Consider the following 12,898-nt stretch of genomic DNA (forward strand, 5'->3'; position numbering starts at 1 on the left):
GAGTCAACTATGCGCTAGTGATGCCAAAGAAAAAATGGAGTGATCGGATTTGTATACCTGAATAATCAGATGTGAGGGTCACAAGCGGTGATATTTTAAAACATAGAATTGAAGTTATGCAAGTCTCCTTAAAGCAGTCTTTTCAACGTGATATCGGGTTAACATTCGGTCTGGTTGTGACAGAATTATACAGTAATGGCTGTGTTTAAGATCGTGCCAACACTGAGAAGAACCGAGACAGATGATGATGTTAATGTGACCAAATTCAGCTAAGTAAGCGAAGATTGTGCTGGAAAGGTATTGTCATTGTGTTGAATACCATTCGATCACAGGAGCTCTAATCTAATCGGTGGTCCACCGTTATTGAGGCCTTGAAAAGGTTTCTAGTTTGACGTTTGGTCAAAATGTCCATGAATATCCTGACCTTGGAAATAAATACAGTTTGTGGGTTCACCCGTAATGTCATGAAACAATTTACTTTTTTATTTCCTCTTCGACAGGTTTGGATCAATATGATATAATTATTATTACGACCTTGCACGTCTCGCATCTTGAGCTGAATAAGATATCAATTAGCTGCTAAGTCGCCATATACGATTTTACTAAAGATTGATTAGTCAAAACAATTTGTCAATTGAGCAATTTGCTAATATAAGCTCAACTGGTCAAAAGATATCTAGGTGGTAATGATGATCAAATCATATTTGTAGCCGAAGAATAACTAGACCGTGTTAGATTTCTGCCCTATCATTCAACTAAGTCAATGACAAGGGCTTGATGAGTTGACGTCATATTTCATTACAGTTGCCATTTTGGCGTTCAACATGTCATATAATAAATATCGCCACCAGTTCGGGGCTAAAGGAAGCTGAAAGGTCTTTCTTAAATTTCCTAAATCATCAGAACCTTTGCCAACTACTCGAAACTGTGATGATTAGGGCTACTCGAAAAATGCAACTAGAATTGGCAAAAAAGGAACAGAAAAGGCCAAGGATGAAAAGGAAAATGCAAACGTCAGATAGTTATTGGCATTATTCGTTTTTCTATACCAAATGATCAGTAAAATTATGTTAAAATGCTAAATAAAAATGCAAAGGAACATTAGAAATACTTTCTTCTCCAGCACTCTTTTTCACTGAATGATGGTCTTATGCCTTACTTACTAAGCACACAGTTCCAGAAAAAAGAATCAAAACAATAAGATCCAAAGCACCGAAATGGTCGAAAGAGGAAACCATGTTTTGCAAGATCGGTTGTCAGCATCTCCATTATTTTCAAGGAAAAACGGAAAATGCAAAGAAGGTTTTTGACAAAACGGCGAAAAATGAAAAATCTGCAAGTAAACACGATAATGCAAATAGTTTAGAAAAACATGAACAGTTTACATTTCCATTTTAGAACAACCCTGGTGATCATCAAATTCAAACCCAAGTCTATGAACACCACTAAAATGTCATATTTGACCTCTCCAGGCTGGCCGCACTGCACGTGGACACGGGCCAATAAACAAAGCTCGGGATCGCATCCCTGGATGCTTGAACAGCTCTGATCTGAAACGCTGCAACATTGCCTTATGGGGAAGAAACCCCAGCAGCCTTCGAACTCCGGCCTTGGACTCTGATATCGAACGACCTCCGGTGGTTCCCACCCTTTCTACTTCAATCCTTATCTTACTCGGGGTTTCGGGATCTTGGCCGCCGTGATAAGAGCGTGAAGAGTGCCATGACTTCCTCCTTTCCATCGGGCGGGGGTTCGAGCTCGACCGCTGATCCTTTGGCCTTCCTACGACCCAGTCTGAGTGGGCGGGGCGGCCCGCCCCCACCCAGCCGTCGTCCGGTGAACAGTGGAGGCTTGAATCAGGTGAGACGATCGGGGGAAGATGGATTCTGTGCCCAAAATCTAACCAAATATGGAAAGGGTACTTTTCATTAGTGTTAAATTGAAGATGGTTCTAATAGTGTTAGGGTACGTTAAGCTATTTAAAAGAGGAAAGCCAACGGATTGCTTGCGAATAACGTCCACATTAGATTTGGGTTCAACAGACCTTCATAACGTATCCCAAGCGAAATTGGACCCATCGATTTGAACAATTGAAATGGAGCGCAAAGTTCTAGATGACACTTGAGAGATCTGTTTTTATTAGACACTGCTCAGGATATGGTCTTATTAATGGGATGTCATTAAATGGTCTCAGGGACTATTAGACGCCTGTCTAAATGTCCTTGAACCTTCTATCCGAACAAACGAACGGGCTACATTTTTGGGCCCTTAAGTTTGAGATTCTGAAACGAGTGCTTTGATAGATCCAAAAAGACGGATATTTCAGCGCAAGTTTTGAACGTCAGAGCACTCAGTCACTCACTCAGTTGCTTTTAAATGGAAATATTGATAGTCTATGAAGCTAGCAGAGCAACGTGATAGTAATACAAGTTTTCAATGAGATAATGCAAACTTGCAGACTTGTGCTAAATAAAGTCCGTATGAATGTTTTGGCAAATGGTTGTGTGACTGCCAAATGCGATGCCAAAGCTAGGCTGACCATTTTCATTGGTAACATGTAGGGTAATGCTGGGCAATTTTTTATATGAATCAAGATATGCATCAAGTTGGAAGTGTTAGTGACTTGAGAAGCATTGCGATCAAGCTACAAAAACTACCGATACTCTTGACAACTTGCACTTTCCTCCATTCATTGCCATTTTGGTAAATTTTCAGCCCAGTGGCAGCCACCGTTATGGCTCCACCTTCGATAGCACACCTTCATTTCGACGTTTGCCCGGCAATAGCGTTCCCGGGTCCAGCCGTCGGGTAAGTTTATCTAAGCTAAACTTCAACTTTGGCTTCTCCATTTAGTTTCCCACGTTGTCCGGCCACGCCTAAACCTGTCGATCACTAATCGTTGAACCTAGATAGGCCATTTAACTAGCCAGTTCATTCACTTGTCGAGCGACGAATTGATCTCATATCCATGGTGTTCAATGCCTGTCAATATCAATATATGCATCTATAGGATCAGCCCATGGGGTCCCTCGCCACTGATTTTCACGTTCCACCTCCGACCAGTAAAATGATTTTGAGTCACAGCTACGGCTTCAATACGGAGCGTCCGAGTTTCCACCAACCTTCTCATCGTGAACACGACCAGTTTGCTCGCGGTCGACCCCAGTTGCCCGAACCTAGTAGCTCGTCATCGTCGTTCTATCGCAAGCCACCCAGTCCGAGGGGACGTGAAGTGCGAGGCACTTCGTTGGATTCCGTCATGGGTGGGGATTTCGCCCGAAGACCACCCCCATCTTTTCCTTCGAATGCTCGCGACCATGACGTTGGTCGACCCGGCGGCTTCCGGAGTTTTCGCGACTTTCCGGAATCCCGTGGTCGCTCTCGTTCGCCTTTGCGTCGATCCTTCAAAGAGGACCTCATGCCACTCATCCCGTTGCCCTCGCGGGATGCCTTGGTCAGATCATTCACCAGCGAGCGACGATTCCGCTCTCGAAGTCCACGAAGGAGCCCCACACCTCCACCGTTTCGAGGAAGCCCTGATCGGGTCTATGGAGCCCCACGATTGGAACGGGATCGGAATGGAGACCCGATGAGTCGATTCTTTGATTCGCCCCCGAGAAGACCTCTATCACCTGCTCCGCCATTACGTGCTCCCCCGCCTAGAGCGATCGGCCGATTTGACTCCAATCCCCCGAGATATCGTCGCCCCAGCCTGGATTCTGTGGTCGGAACTCGCGATCGCTTTCGATCGCCTGAACGGTCGGTACTTTCGCGTGAGTTTAGGCCCTCTGATTCTTGGCTCATGAGCAGCCCTCGACGGGAGACCCGCTTTCCATCGCCAAGTCCCCGAGCCAGTTCCAGAGAAAACCGCTCAAGGTCCAAAGGTCGCCGTCGAAGTCCAACCCGGGATCGATCCTTCAAGGATAAAAAGAGTGAGCCTGTTCGGGCCACTTCTCGATCGCATCGGCATGCATCGAAACCACCTCCCAAGGGACCCCCAACGACCACTACTCCAAGGAAAGAGCGGAAGAGTCCCCCCAGAAGACCTAGATTTGCGGATCCAGGAGGCAAATCCAAGACTCCGAGCTCGCAGAATGCCAGTTCACATCCAAAATCCAGGAAAGAGTCCCGATCAAGCTCCAAAAGCAATGCAAGTAATGCCGAACAGACCAGAGAAATGTCCAATGATCGTGATGAGAAATCGCGAGTGAGTGCCCTCAAGCGATTGGGCCCCAAATTGGGTGTGACCGAGCGACTTGGCCCCAAAACCGCCAAGAAGGATGATCCAAAGTCCAAAGGTGGCAAAGATCGTGCTGAGAGTGGCAACAATCATGATGGGCCCGATAAGAGGTAAGACATTCCCGATATACTTAATTTCAGGAGGAAGAACCACCACCATGAGAGCATTGGAAGTGCGAATCCAGAAAATAAAGCTATGGGGATCTCCATCCCTAGAGCATAATTGAAAAGAATGACTTAAAACGATCGATCATTACATCTCGTGACAGTCTTCAGTTATTACTGCTCTTGACTCATACATTGTGCCAGATTATTCTGGTCGAGGATGCATCAATTTATTACCAGCCTATCTGGATCGAATATTTTTGTTTCAATTGGACTGCCCCAGGATTTGGCCGCCTTAGGTAATCATTTGGCCTTGGATATAATATGTTTCAAATTTGGACCGAAACCACCCAAGATATTGCTTCAATCTCTGAAGAACGGATTAGAGGAAATATAACTCGATGAAGACGCAACTCGCCATCCAAACCTCAGAGGGCACCTGCGAATGCAATGGAATCAGCCATTCATTATACCAGAGACCAGAATCGAACGGAAATTCCTTCTAGAGGCGAATTGCTAAATGGCTTTTTATGGTTTACGCAGATTTCGGAAATTTGCCGTCTCAGCCCAAAGAATATGAATGGGAGCCCAGCTGAAATGGACAAACTGATGACATTTGACGCACTCGGGGGAATGAGATTGAGAAGTCGTGTTAGTACATTTGCGAGCAAAACTTCACCCTTGGATTGAAACACCTCCTCGAAAGGTCTCGGTATTTTGTGGAAGCAAAGAAATACGGCCAAGCGTTGATGTTTCGAATGCTTCCCTAAAAGCATAAGGGCAATGGAGGATTTGGAAATTTTTCATTACCAGGCGAGCGAATGAGAAGACCAACGACGATTACCAGAGGGTTAGACAAGTTGTGGATCCTTACCAAATCAATGACGAGCCCTATACATTATTGGAAGAAAGACCCTAGCGATGGCTCGTGGATATGTTAAACCGCCACTGACAGTCTACAATCGGCAATAGACCGAGCCTCAAGGCAGTCTAGCACAGTTGTTTGAAATATTCCCATTTCAGATAATAATTATTGATCTGTCCTCCAATCGAATAGATCGTCGTGATGAATCTGTCGATAAAATGTGGTTTTCATAGTGGTAACAAAAGCCACCCTCTCCATTCTCAGGAATTCTTCATTCATTATCAAGTTTATCGTGTTGTAGTTTGTGTCGACTTGTGTAATTCGTAATCCCATTCAAATTTCTAGGTCGAAGGAAGATGACTTTGAAGTCAAGGTTTCGTGTACTCCCTGTGGTACTACGTTCCCTTCAAGCAAGGTAATAATGACACTGTCTAAAGACAATATTCCATGTTTGTATACGAAGCCGTGTGTTGGTTACTTCAGCAATTCGTGACCCATCTTCATTCGAATAACCACAAAGAAGCGAGTAAGGGTTTGAAGAATCGACTTCAAGTCCTGTTAACGACCATGAGGCAAACCCAACGGGAGCGTCAAAAGAAACTGGAAAAGGAATTAGCGTCCACGGGACAGAATGTGGATCCCAACGGAAAGAAGTGGCCCACCGTGTTCTGCAAGACGTGTAAAATATTCTTGAGTCAAAAGAAGTCTGAACACAACAAATGTGAAATGCATTTGCTCATTTCGAGCTTCTTAAATCCGCGGTGCCCTCCTTGTGATGCCCAATTCACCTCGCCAATGGCCTTTGAAAGGCATATATGTACCGTGCCTCACTTAAAGGTACGTTCTTCACATTTCTTTCCTGACGGCGTAATAAATACCGAATATTAATGTATTTGATTCCAGGCTCTGAGTGAGTGGGACTCGGATGTCGTTCTCCCTTCATTAGCTGTGATTGAAAAACAATTTGCGGATATCTCGGACAAACCCGACGTCAAAGAACCGATTGTGGTCACGCTGGATGAGGTCACCGTGGTAGATTTGGACAAGTCCCCCGACACCTCCAACCACACGCAGGAGTCGACCATAGTGGTGGAAGAGACCAAATCAAAACTCGATCCCGACACAGTCATGGGTAATTCATTATTGTACTTCAAAACATGGGCGTGACAATTTCTTAAATGATTGAAATGTCTGATTCAATCTCAGGTTCAGAGCACGTGAAGCCAGTGGAAATGTATTTCTGCGACTTGTGCCATAAGTTTCTGCCTCGACCAGATAACGGAAATGCACAGAACTTGATCGAGAGCCATTGCAAATCTGAATCTCATCAAAAGAAGTTCCTCGAAGAGCAACCGAAAGAAGAGACAGTCCTATCTAATAATAGTAGCGCCGTGAGTCAATCTCAGCCAATAGAGACCGGATATTCGTACGCGGACGATGACAATGTCTTGGATTTTGAGGCCGATTCGGTGGATGGCGATAACTAATTAATCACTTCTTTTGTAATTCTTTAGCGTGTTCTACTCCCAAGAGGAAGAAAAGGGAGCAACTATTATGGTGTATGTGTTTTCTGGCGTGCTACAAGTGTTAGATTTTCCTCTTGTTCCTATTTTTTTGTCCGAAAATAAAATTGAATAAGAACTGTCTAGTCTCTTGATAGTTGTAGAAATCCCAATCTGATAACGTATTATAAGTGTTTATTGCGACATAATTTGCACGTCAATAAGACACAAATCATTCCATACTGATGTTATTATATCTCTGAATTGGAGCTCGATGTTGCCGCTTAGGGCGCTTTGTTCTCTATAATAGATTGCCCTTCATTGCCTTGATACTGAGCCTACCCCAAAAGAGCTATTTACTCAAAAGGTGTCGTTTACTTTGCCGCGAGTTTTTAACAATGAGGCTCAAAGAAGGTTAATATGGTCAATTCAAGACAATGTCATTAAATTCGCCTTTTCATGCCACCAAATTTGAAGAGAAATGCGAGCCACGTCAAAGCTTTTTTGTCGAACCGGTGGGCATGAAAAGGCAAAACATTTTAAGGTGTTGGCCATATATCAACTTTCTTCAAATCTCTTCTTTTCTCAAATTAAGGTAAGGAAACTAACAACCATTAAGGAAATAGATATTTTCTCCAAATGCCGGCATTTTAGATCATGATTTCAACTGCAAATCAAAGAGCAGCTTTTGAATACGATATTTTTGTAATGATGGGGTTTCAAGGGATAATTTCAACTTGAAACAATCCATGGTCAAATGCGGCTTTTGAAACTTACGTTGTGTTCACGAATAACTCGGAAACTTACTTTCCCTTCAGTCGTAAAAAAAATGGAAAACAGTTTCAAAACGTAGCAATTGCTTTCTTATGCATTAGAGTCAGAAATGCACCTGAAAAAGCTTTCCTCTCCAACCAACCCTAGCACCTACTAATAAAGAATTGTGAAAATGTCAGTACAACACAGGACTTGTGACCAATTGGGCCATTGGGATTGTTTTAACTTCGATTGTCGACGCAACTGTCGAACATGTTTATCACCAGGGTAAGAAAAAACATGGGAGTAGAAACGATCAAATATTCATATCATATTTGATCGAAGAAGTGACAAATTCTTAAGAAATATCTCATCCTGAAGCAACTGTAACCTTTTTACTGGGGTATTCATTCAAATGTTTGACAAGAGTAGAAGGATATGACCTGTAGTACGGCGCCACGGGGCTGTCAAAGTGTGATTAAAGATGAATTTCAATTCAAAGAAAGTTAAAAAGTCACAACGTATACTTTCTTCGACAATTGTGAAATATTTAAAAAATGGTTTTTTTCCTTCTTTTTTCCTTCTGGCGGCCTTCTTAACGCTACTAGGAATGGAATTCCATGACAATCTGAAAGCATCTTGATCTGTAACGATAAGATCATCAAGCTGCTCCATTTGAGTAGCGTCATCAGTAGTGATCTCAAACTTACGCATATATTTTTTTTTCCATCCTGGGCCCTTAATTGCATCTTTTTGCATCCTGCCATCTCTTTTCTAGGACACAGATGATTGTAAAACAAACTGGAAAATGTTGAATGAGCATATTTTGTCAAACAAAACCCGTAAACAGCAACCCACTGAGATGTCTGGATGTGTTATTATTTTGTTAACAAAACTCTACCTTTATGCACTCCAGGAAATATTTGAGTCGTCTCCAAATAATGAACAATGCTATCTTTGGACTTAAACGTCTGCATATCCAACCACACATTTGAAAAGTTTTTGGTTTCTTCAACTGGATATGCTAATCGAACTTTACATTAGCTTGGAGGACAACCCCTACATCTTTTATTGTTCAATGGCTTGACCTAAACGTCAATGAGGGGAATTTAATTCATGGATTCAGGGCTTGTTCAGGTACAATCAAAACTCATGTTAAGTTTCTTTTGTCATTATGATTAGCCATAAAATCTGGTTTTGGACTGGGATAAAGCTCATGGATGCTTTTTAAAACTCACGGCATCAGCTATCTTTTGCACCTTCTTGGCATACTTTACTTAATAATAATTTAACCAAAAATGTAACTTGATGTGGGTTAGACACTGCAAACTTTTCCTTGTCACAATATCAGAACACAATATCTGCAGTGCAGCTGGCAATTGGAAGGAATAAATGAATATTGTCGAAGTGCAGTACAAGATAGGTTTCTCTTTGTCCATACCTTGGCTCTACGGAATTTCCATTGTGGCTTGTTTTAAGTTCTTCTAATCGTGACAAATCACCATTCAGTTTTTCTATGGAAATGTCTATTTTAGCCTTACTTGTACTTTGTTCAGTGTATTCTGTCCTCTATAATGTGTAAAGAAAAACCTAAATGGAAAAATATGCCAAAAATGAAGTTTGCGATTGCAATTTTCCCTCATGAAAATGTTTTCCCTATGGATCCATATGGTTGAAGGAAAACACTTGCTCATCGTATGAATTCCAGTCCCAAATCAACCCTAGATTAGAGTGCCCAGTAGACCCAGAAGAAGGCTCGTTGTAATTTATGTTACAAATACTCAGCACTTAAATGAACAAGTGTGAAAGAGCCTTTTCAAATGGTGTGCACACAATTCCTACACAAAAATGTGTATTCAAGACGTTGACTGAATTGTTGACATGCAGCAAGCATCTAAAATTATCTAAATTTTGGTTCCAGTCTTTTGAGGAACCGCGTTGGTCGAACAGAGGACAAAAAGTATTAGTATCTCGTATATACCACGTTCGTGATTTTCACTGGACCTTCGAAAAACTGAATCGCACTCAAACCGACTTCGAGAATTTATCAGTCTTCATAAAATTCCGACGAGGTTTCTGAAACACTAAGTTTGAGTCTACCAACTCCAACGTTGATAAATTATTTCGAGCGCTTGTGTCTCCAATTTCAACAGACATATCTGGTCATAGTGTTGTCAAAACGACCAGGAACTCAAATCTTACAAAAGACACATGTGTTTTCAATCAACATGTACACCCTTACGTCCTACTCCCTAACGTATAAACCGTTGCTATGACTCTACCACCTTTCTTTAATAAACAGTCAATCAAGCCTTTGTACACATGCAGCCTTCTTCTTGAGCATACCTGTTAACCTTCGAGGACCAAGAGAATGAGAATAAGTCAGAAATGAAATCAGTGGTTTGGTATTCAAACAAAGATAAGGCATCTCTCGCTTATCGCTCTTATCTTTGCGCCAAAAGTGTCACAACAACGGAGAAAATGGGGTTTGAAATTGGTTCCGGTGTTGTTATAACGTTTTAGATCTAACTTAATTATGTTTCTTTTAGAAAAGTCATTTGTCATCGGCAATTGTGGATGGTGTTTGTTGTGTTTAGTTTGATGGCATTAATCAGCATCTTGCAATATGATGTGCCTGGGAACAATGTGGACCTTGATCAAGTGAAAGAAGCCTTGATAGACGGAATATTCTTGAAGGATAAATCAGGGTACAAATGCCAAGAAGTGATCGAAATTGGGTCATTGATTGACAAGTTTGAAAGTGTCGGCAATCCGTGCGTGGAAAAGTTCAAGAGGATCTTTCAAGTGGAAGTGCTCCATGGGAAATTAAAAGTGACGGATTCCTTCAAGCACATTGTCCAAAGTCAGTAAGATTTAAACTTCACTAAAATTAACACTCAAATAATGCTTTTTCTTATTTTGAACCAAAAGTCTGGTTGGGCGGGAAACGCGATTTATATCAACAATTTCTGGACCAAACAATCCTTCGGATCACCAACCGGTTCACTCATCTGACCACTGTATTCAATCCTCTCAGGGCTGCCAGACCTCTTCCAAAATACGATGTGGATCCGCTCGTCTATGCCAAGCAAATTATCAACCGAACGAAAACCGGATGCAATTTTTGCGATTTCGAGCATCTGACAGTACGGTGAGTCGAAAATGGAGTGGGGTCTTGAGTTGCTTGATCAGCAAAGCGGCACATCTATAGGACACAATGAAATTGGTTGATGTCTCAATTGATTTTTCCATATGCCTTGCTTTGCTAAAAAGAGGAAGACATGGCGACGTGATGGAAATCTATAGTCGGCATTAACAATTCAATCAAAATGGTTTTCAAAAGGAGGCAAGATTCCATTGAATTGCAACAGTGTAGCAAGCCTGCTCTTCCAAAATCTTGCAACATCAACTTATCAAGTAGAGCTTACCACTCGTTTGAAAAAGCGATGCAAATGCCGCTACATCTTAGTTGACTGTGCCCACCTTTAGTCCACGTTAATGTTGTCCAGACATGTTATAACTACGTCACCTTTCTTTCATTAGGGAACATTTTGGGTCCCTGGAGACCAAGTTGGTGGCCTTGGCATCGAATGCTTTCAAGCTGAGCGATTACCATGCATTGATCATTCCCAAGAACCATAATGTCTTGGCCCTGACTAAGCAAACAATCAACGAATCTCTGTCGTTAGCTCAAGAGTGGTTTGGGCGAGTGCACTTGGATGTGCCAGATCAGACACATCCTCATCTGTTGTTTGACGCCATGCCTCATGCCGGTGCCAGCCAAGTCCATCCACATTTCCACGCTTTCTTGGGTAAGCTTCTTCCGTTATAGTTTGGGTTTTGATGCAGGATTTAAAGTGGAAAAAATCTCTAGGAATTCGCTAAAGATTATTTGTATTTGGAATGCTCGGGTCGGAGGGTTGAACCTTTTGCAGTTAGTGGAACCAACCATCGCATCGTCCTTATTAGATTGGTTCTGTATCAAGAAGCGTCTTCAAGCTTCCATGACGAGAATCGAACCGGAAACTTGCTTATGATAGGAGATTGCGATAACCACTGCACCAAGTCTCCTCTATGTTTTGCCCCTCATTTTTATCACTAATGTTTGAACAGTTCAAGGAAATCATGAGTTTTCAACTGGACACTTCCGGTAAGGATTCATACGTCCGCAAATGATTAGCATTAGAATATCGCACTTTTCAAAATAACTTTTTGTCCTGTTTTCCTCGTACTTGAACATTGATTTTTTTTCTTTTATATCTCTCCACGGATTATATACTCAGAAACAGTAATGGCCAGAGAATAAAAACAAAAATAATCTCAAACTATATATTGTAGCTGTGCATTGAAATGAATCTTTTCTTTTAGGGAACAACCTTCATCTTATTCTACCAAAGAGTTTCATTTTCGAATTCAAATTTTCCTTATTTTACTTTTCAGGGAAACGTGGCTATTTAGGGCAATTCAATCTCTTGGCAGCGGCCTCGAAAGGTTATGAGGTCCAATTTCCCTCCCACTCATTCATTCTTGATCTCATTCAATCTCATTTTGATCTGAATCTGGGCGTGCAAGTTGGATCAGCCTACATGATAGCCTCGATGGACGCTCACAAGGACCACGAGATCTTGATTGTTGGCCCAAATTTTGGACCCGACTTTGTGGAAGCCTTTCACACGGTTTACTTAGCTTTCCGAGATGTGTTGGGTATTTACTGCTTCAGCTCCGCCTTGGTTGGACCACCTTTGGTTGCCTCTACAGAAAGTGCTTCTCTTCCTGCCATGTTGAAAATCGGTGCTCGTGGCAACTGCCAGTCTTCCGTCAATGATGTCTCGTCTTTGGAGCTATACATGCTTTATAATGTTAATACTGATCCCTATCAAACTATTCGGGCTGTGCGTCAAATAAGAAATCGACAAGTGGTGTAAAGTTTGTTGATGAACAAAGGAATAGATTACCTGTCATATTAGTATGCACTTTCGAGAAGGCGTTAGTGACGTTAGATTATGTTGAAGTATTAATACTAAAAATGAGGCTGAGGATATTGATTCGAAGTCAAAATTTCTACTAACATGAGGGTTAAAGCCCCATAGGGAAATGGTCTATGAATTCTTTTCCTAAATCAAAATTAGAACTTGGACTGAATCATTCATATATTTTTTTTTTCTGTTGCGGACTTCCTTACCGCTACCGGGATTGGAATCCCAGCAGTTCAAGACGAGAAGATTATTTATTATACTTGACTTTTATTNCAAGTTTCTACAGAGAGCCTAAAGGCAATTGGGGCTGAATTGGCTTTTTGTTATGACTAGTCTTGGTCGCGATACGTCCATAATTTTCAATGGTCTCAGCATAAACCATATGTAAATCTTTAGGGTTCTTCTTTACTTCAGTAATCTAGCCCCCTTTTATTCAATCCGTTCTTTCTTTTACATTT

At 41.8% G+C, this 12,898-nt stretch overlaps 2 protein-coding genes across 2 annotated transcripts; both read left to right on the forward strand.

The window, feature by feature from the left end:
• The first annotated feature begins 1,536 nt into the window (after positions 1-1,536).
• LOC131888228 (serine/arginine repetitive matrix protein 1-like) lies at positions 1,537-6,850 on the forward strand. Its single transcript, XM_059237027.1, has 7 exons — positions 1,537-1,860; positions 2,716-2,808; positions 3,011-4,350; positions 5,555-5,624; positions 5,693-6,046; positions 6,113-6,341; positions 6,416-6,850. Exons 1-7 carry the CDS (start codon positions 1,723-1,725, stop codon positions 6,694-6,696), a joined length of 2,505 nt encoding a protein of 834 aa, XP_059093010.1. The 5' UTR covers positions 1,537-1,722; the 3' UTR covers positions 6,697-6,850.
• A 2,519-nt stretch (positions 6,851-9,369) lies between these two features.
• LOC131888229 (uncharacterized) lies at positions 9,370-12,390 on the forward strand. The gene is made up of 5 exons (XM_059237028.1): positions 9,370-9,950; positions 10,014-10,327; positions 10,396-10,615; positions 11,008-11,276; positions 11,905-12,390. Exons 1-5 carry the CDS (start codon positions 9,853-9,855, stop codon positions 12,387-12,389), a joined length of 1,386 nt encoding a protein of 461 aa, XP_059093011.1. The 5' UTR covers positions 9,370-9,852; the 3' UTR covers position 12,390.
• Positions 12,391-12,898: the final 508 nt, after the last annotated feature.

Source organism: Tigriopus californicus, chromosome 10 (assembly GCF_007210705.1).
Source record: "Tigriopus californicus strain San Diego chromosome 10, Tcal_SD_v2.1, whole genome shotgun sequence".
Taxonomy (NCBI): Eukaryota; Metazoa; Arthropoda; class Copepoda; order Harpacticoida; family Harpacticidae; genus Tigriopus; species Tigriopus californicus.

Excerpts from the sequence above, each read along its gene's own strand:
- LOC131888228 (XM_059237027.1), top strand. The coding sequence starts at position 1,723 with ATGACTTCCTCCTTTCCATCGGGCGGGGGTTCGAGCTCGACCGCTGAT. Across the intron at positions 1,861-2,715 it reads ACAGTGGAGGCTTGAATCAG|CCCAGTGGCAGCCACCGTTA; the intron begins GTGAGACGATCG and ends GTAAATTTTCAG. Across the intron at positions 4,351-5,554 it reads CATGATGGGCCCGATAAGAG|GTCGAAGGAAGATGACTTTG; the intron begins GTAAGACATTCC and ends TCAAATTTCTAG.
- LOC131888229 (XM_059237028.1), top strand. The coding sequence starts at position 9,853 with ATGAAATCAGTGGTTTGGTATTCAAACAAAGATAAGGCATCTCTCGCT. Across the intron at positions 10,328-10,395 it reads CTTCAAGCACATTGTCCAAA|TCTGGTTGGGCGGGAAACGC; the intron begins GTCAGTAAGATT and ends TTGAACCAAAAG. Across the intron at positions 10,616-11,007 it reads TTCGAGCATCTGACAGTACG|GGAACATTTTGGGTCCCTGG; the intron begins GTGAGTCGAAAA and ends TTCTTTCATTAG.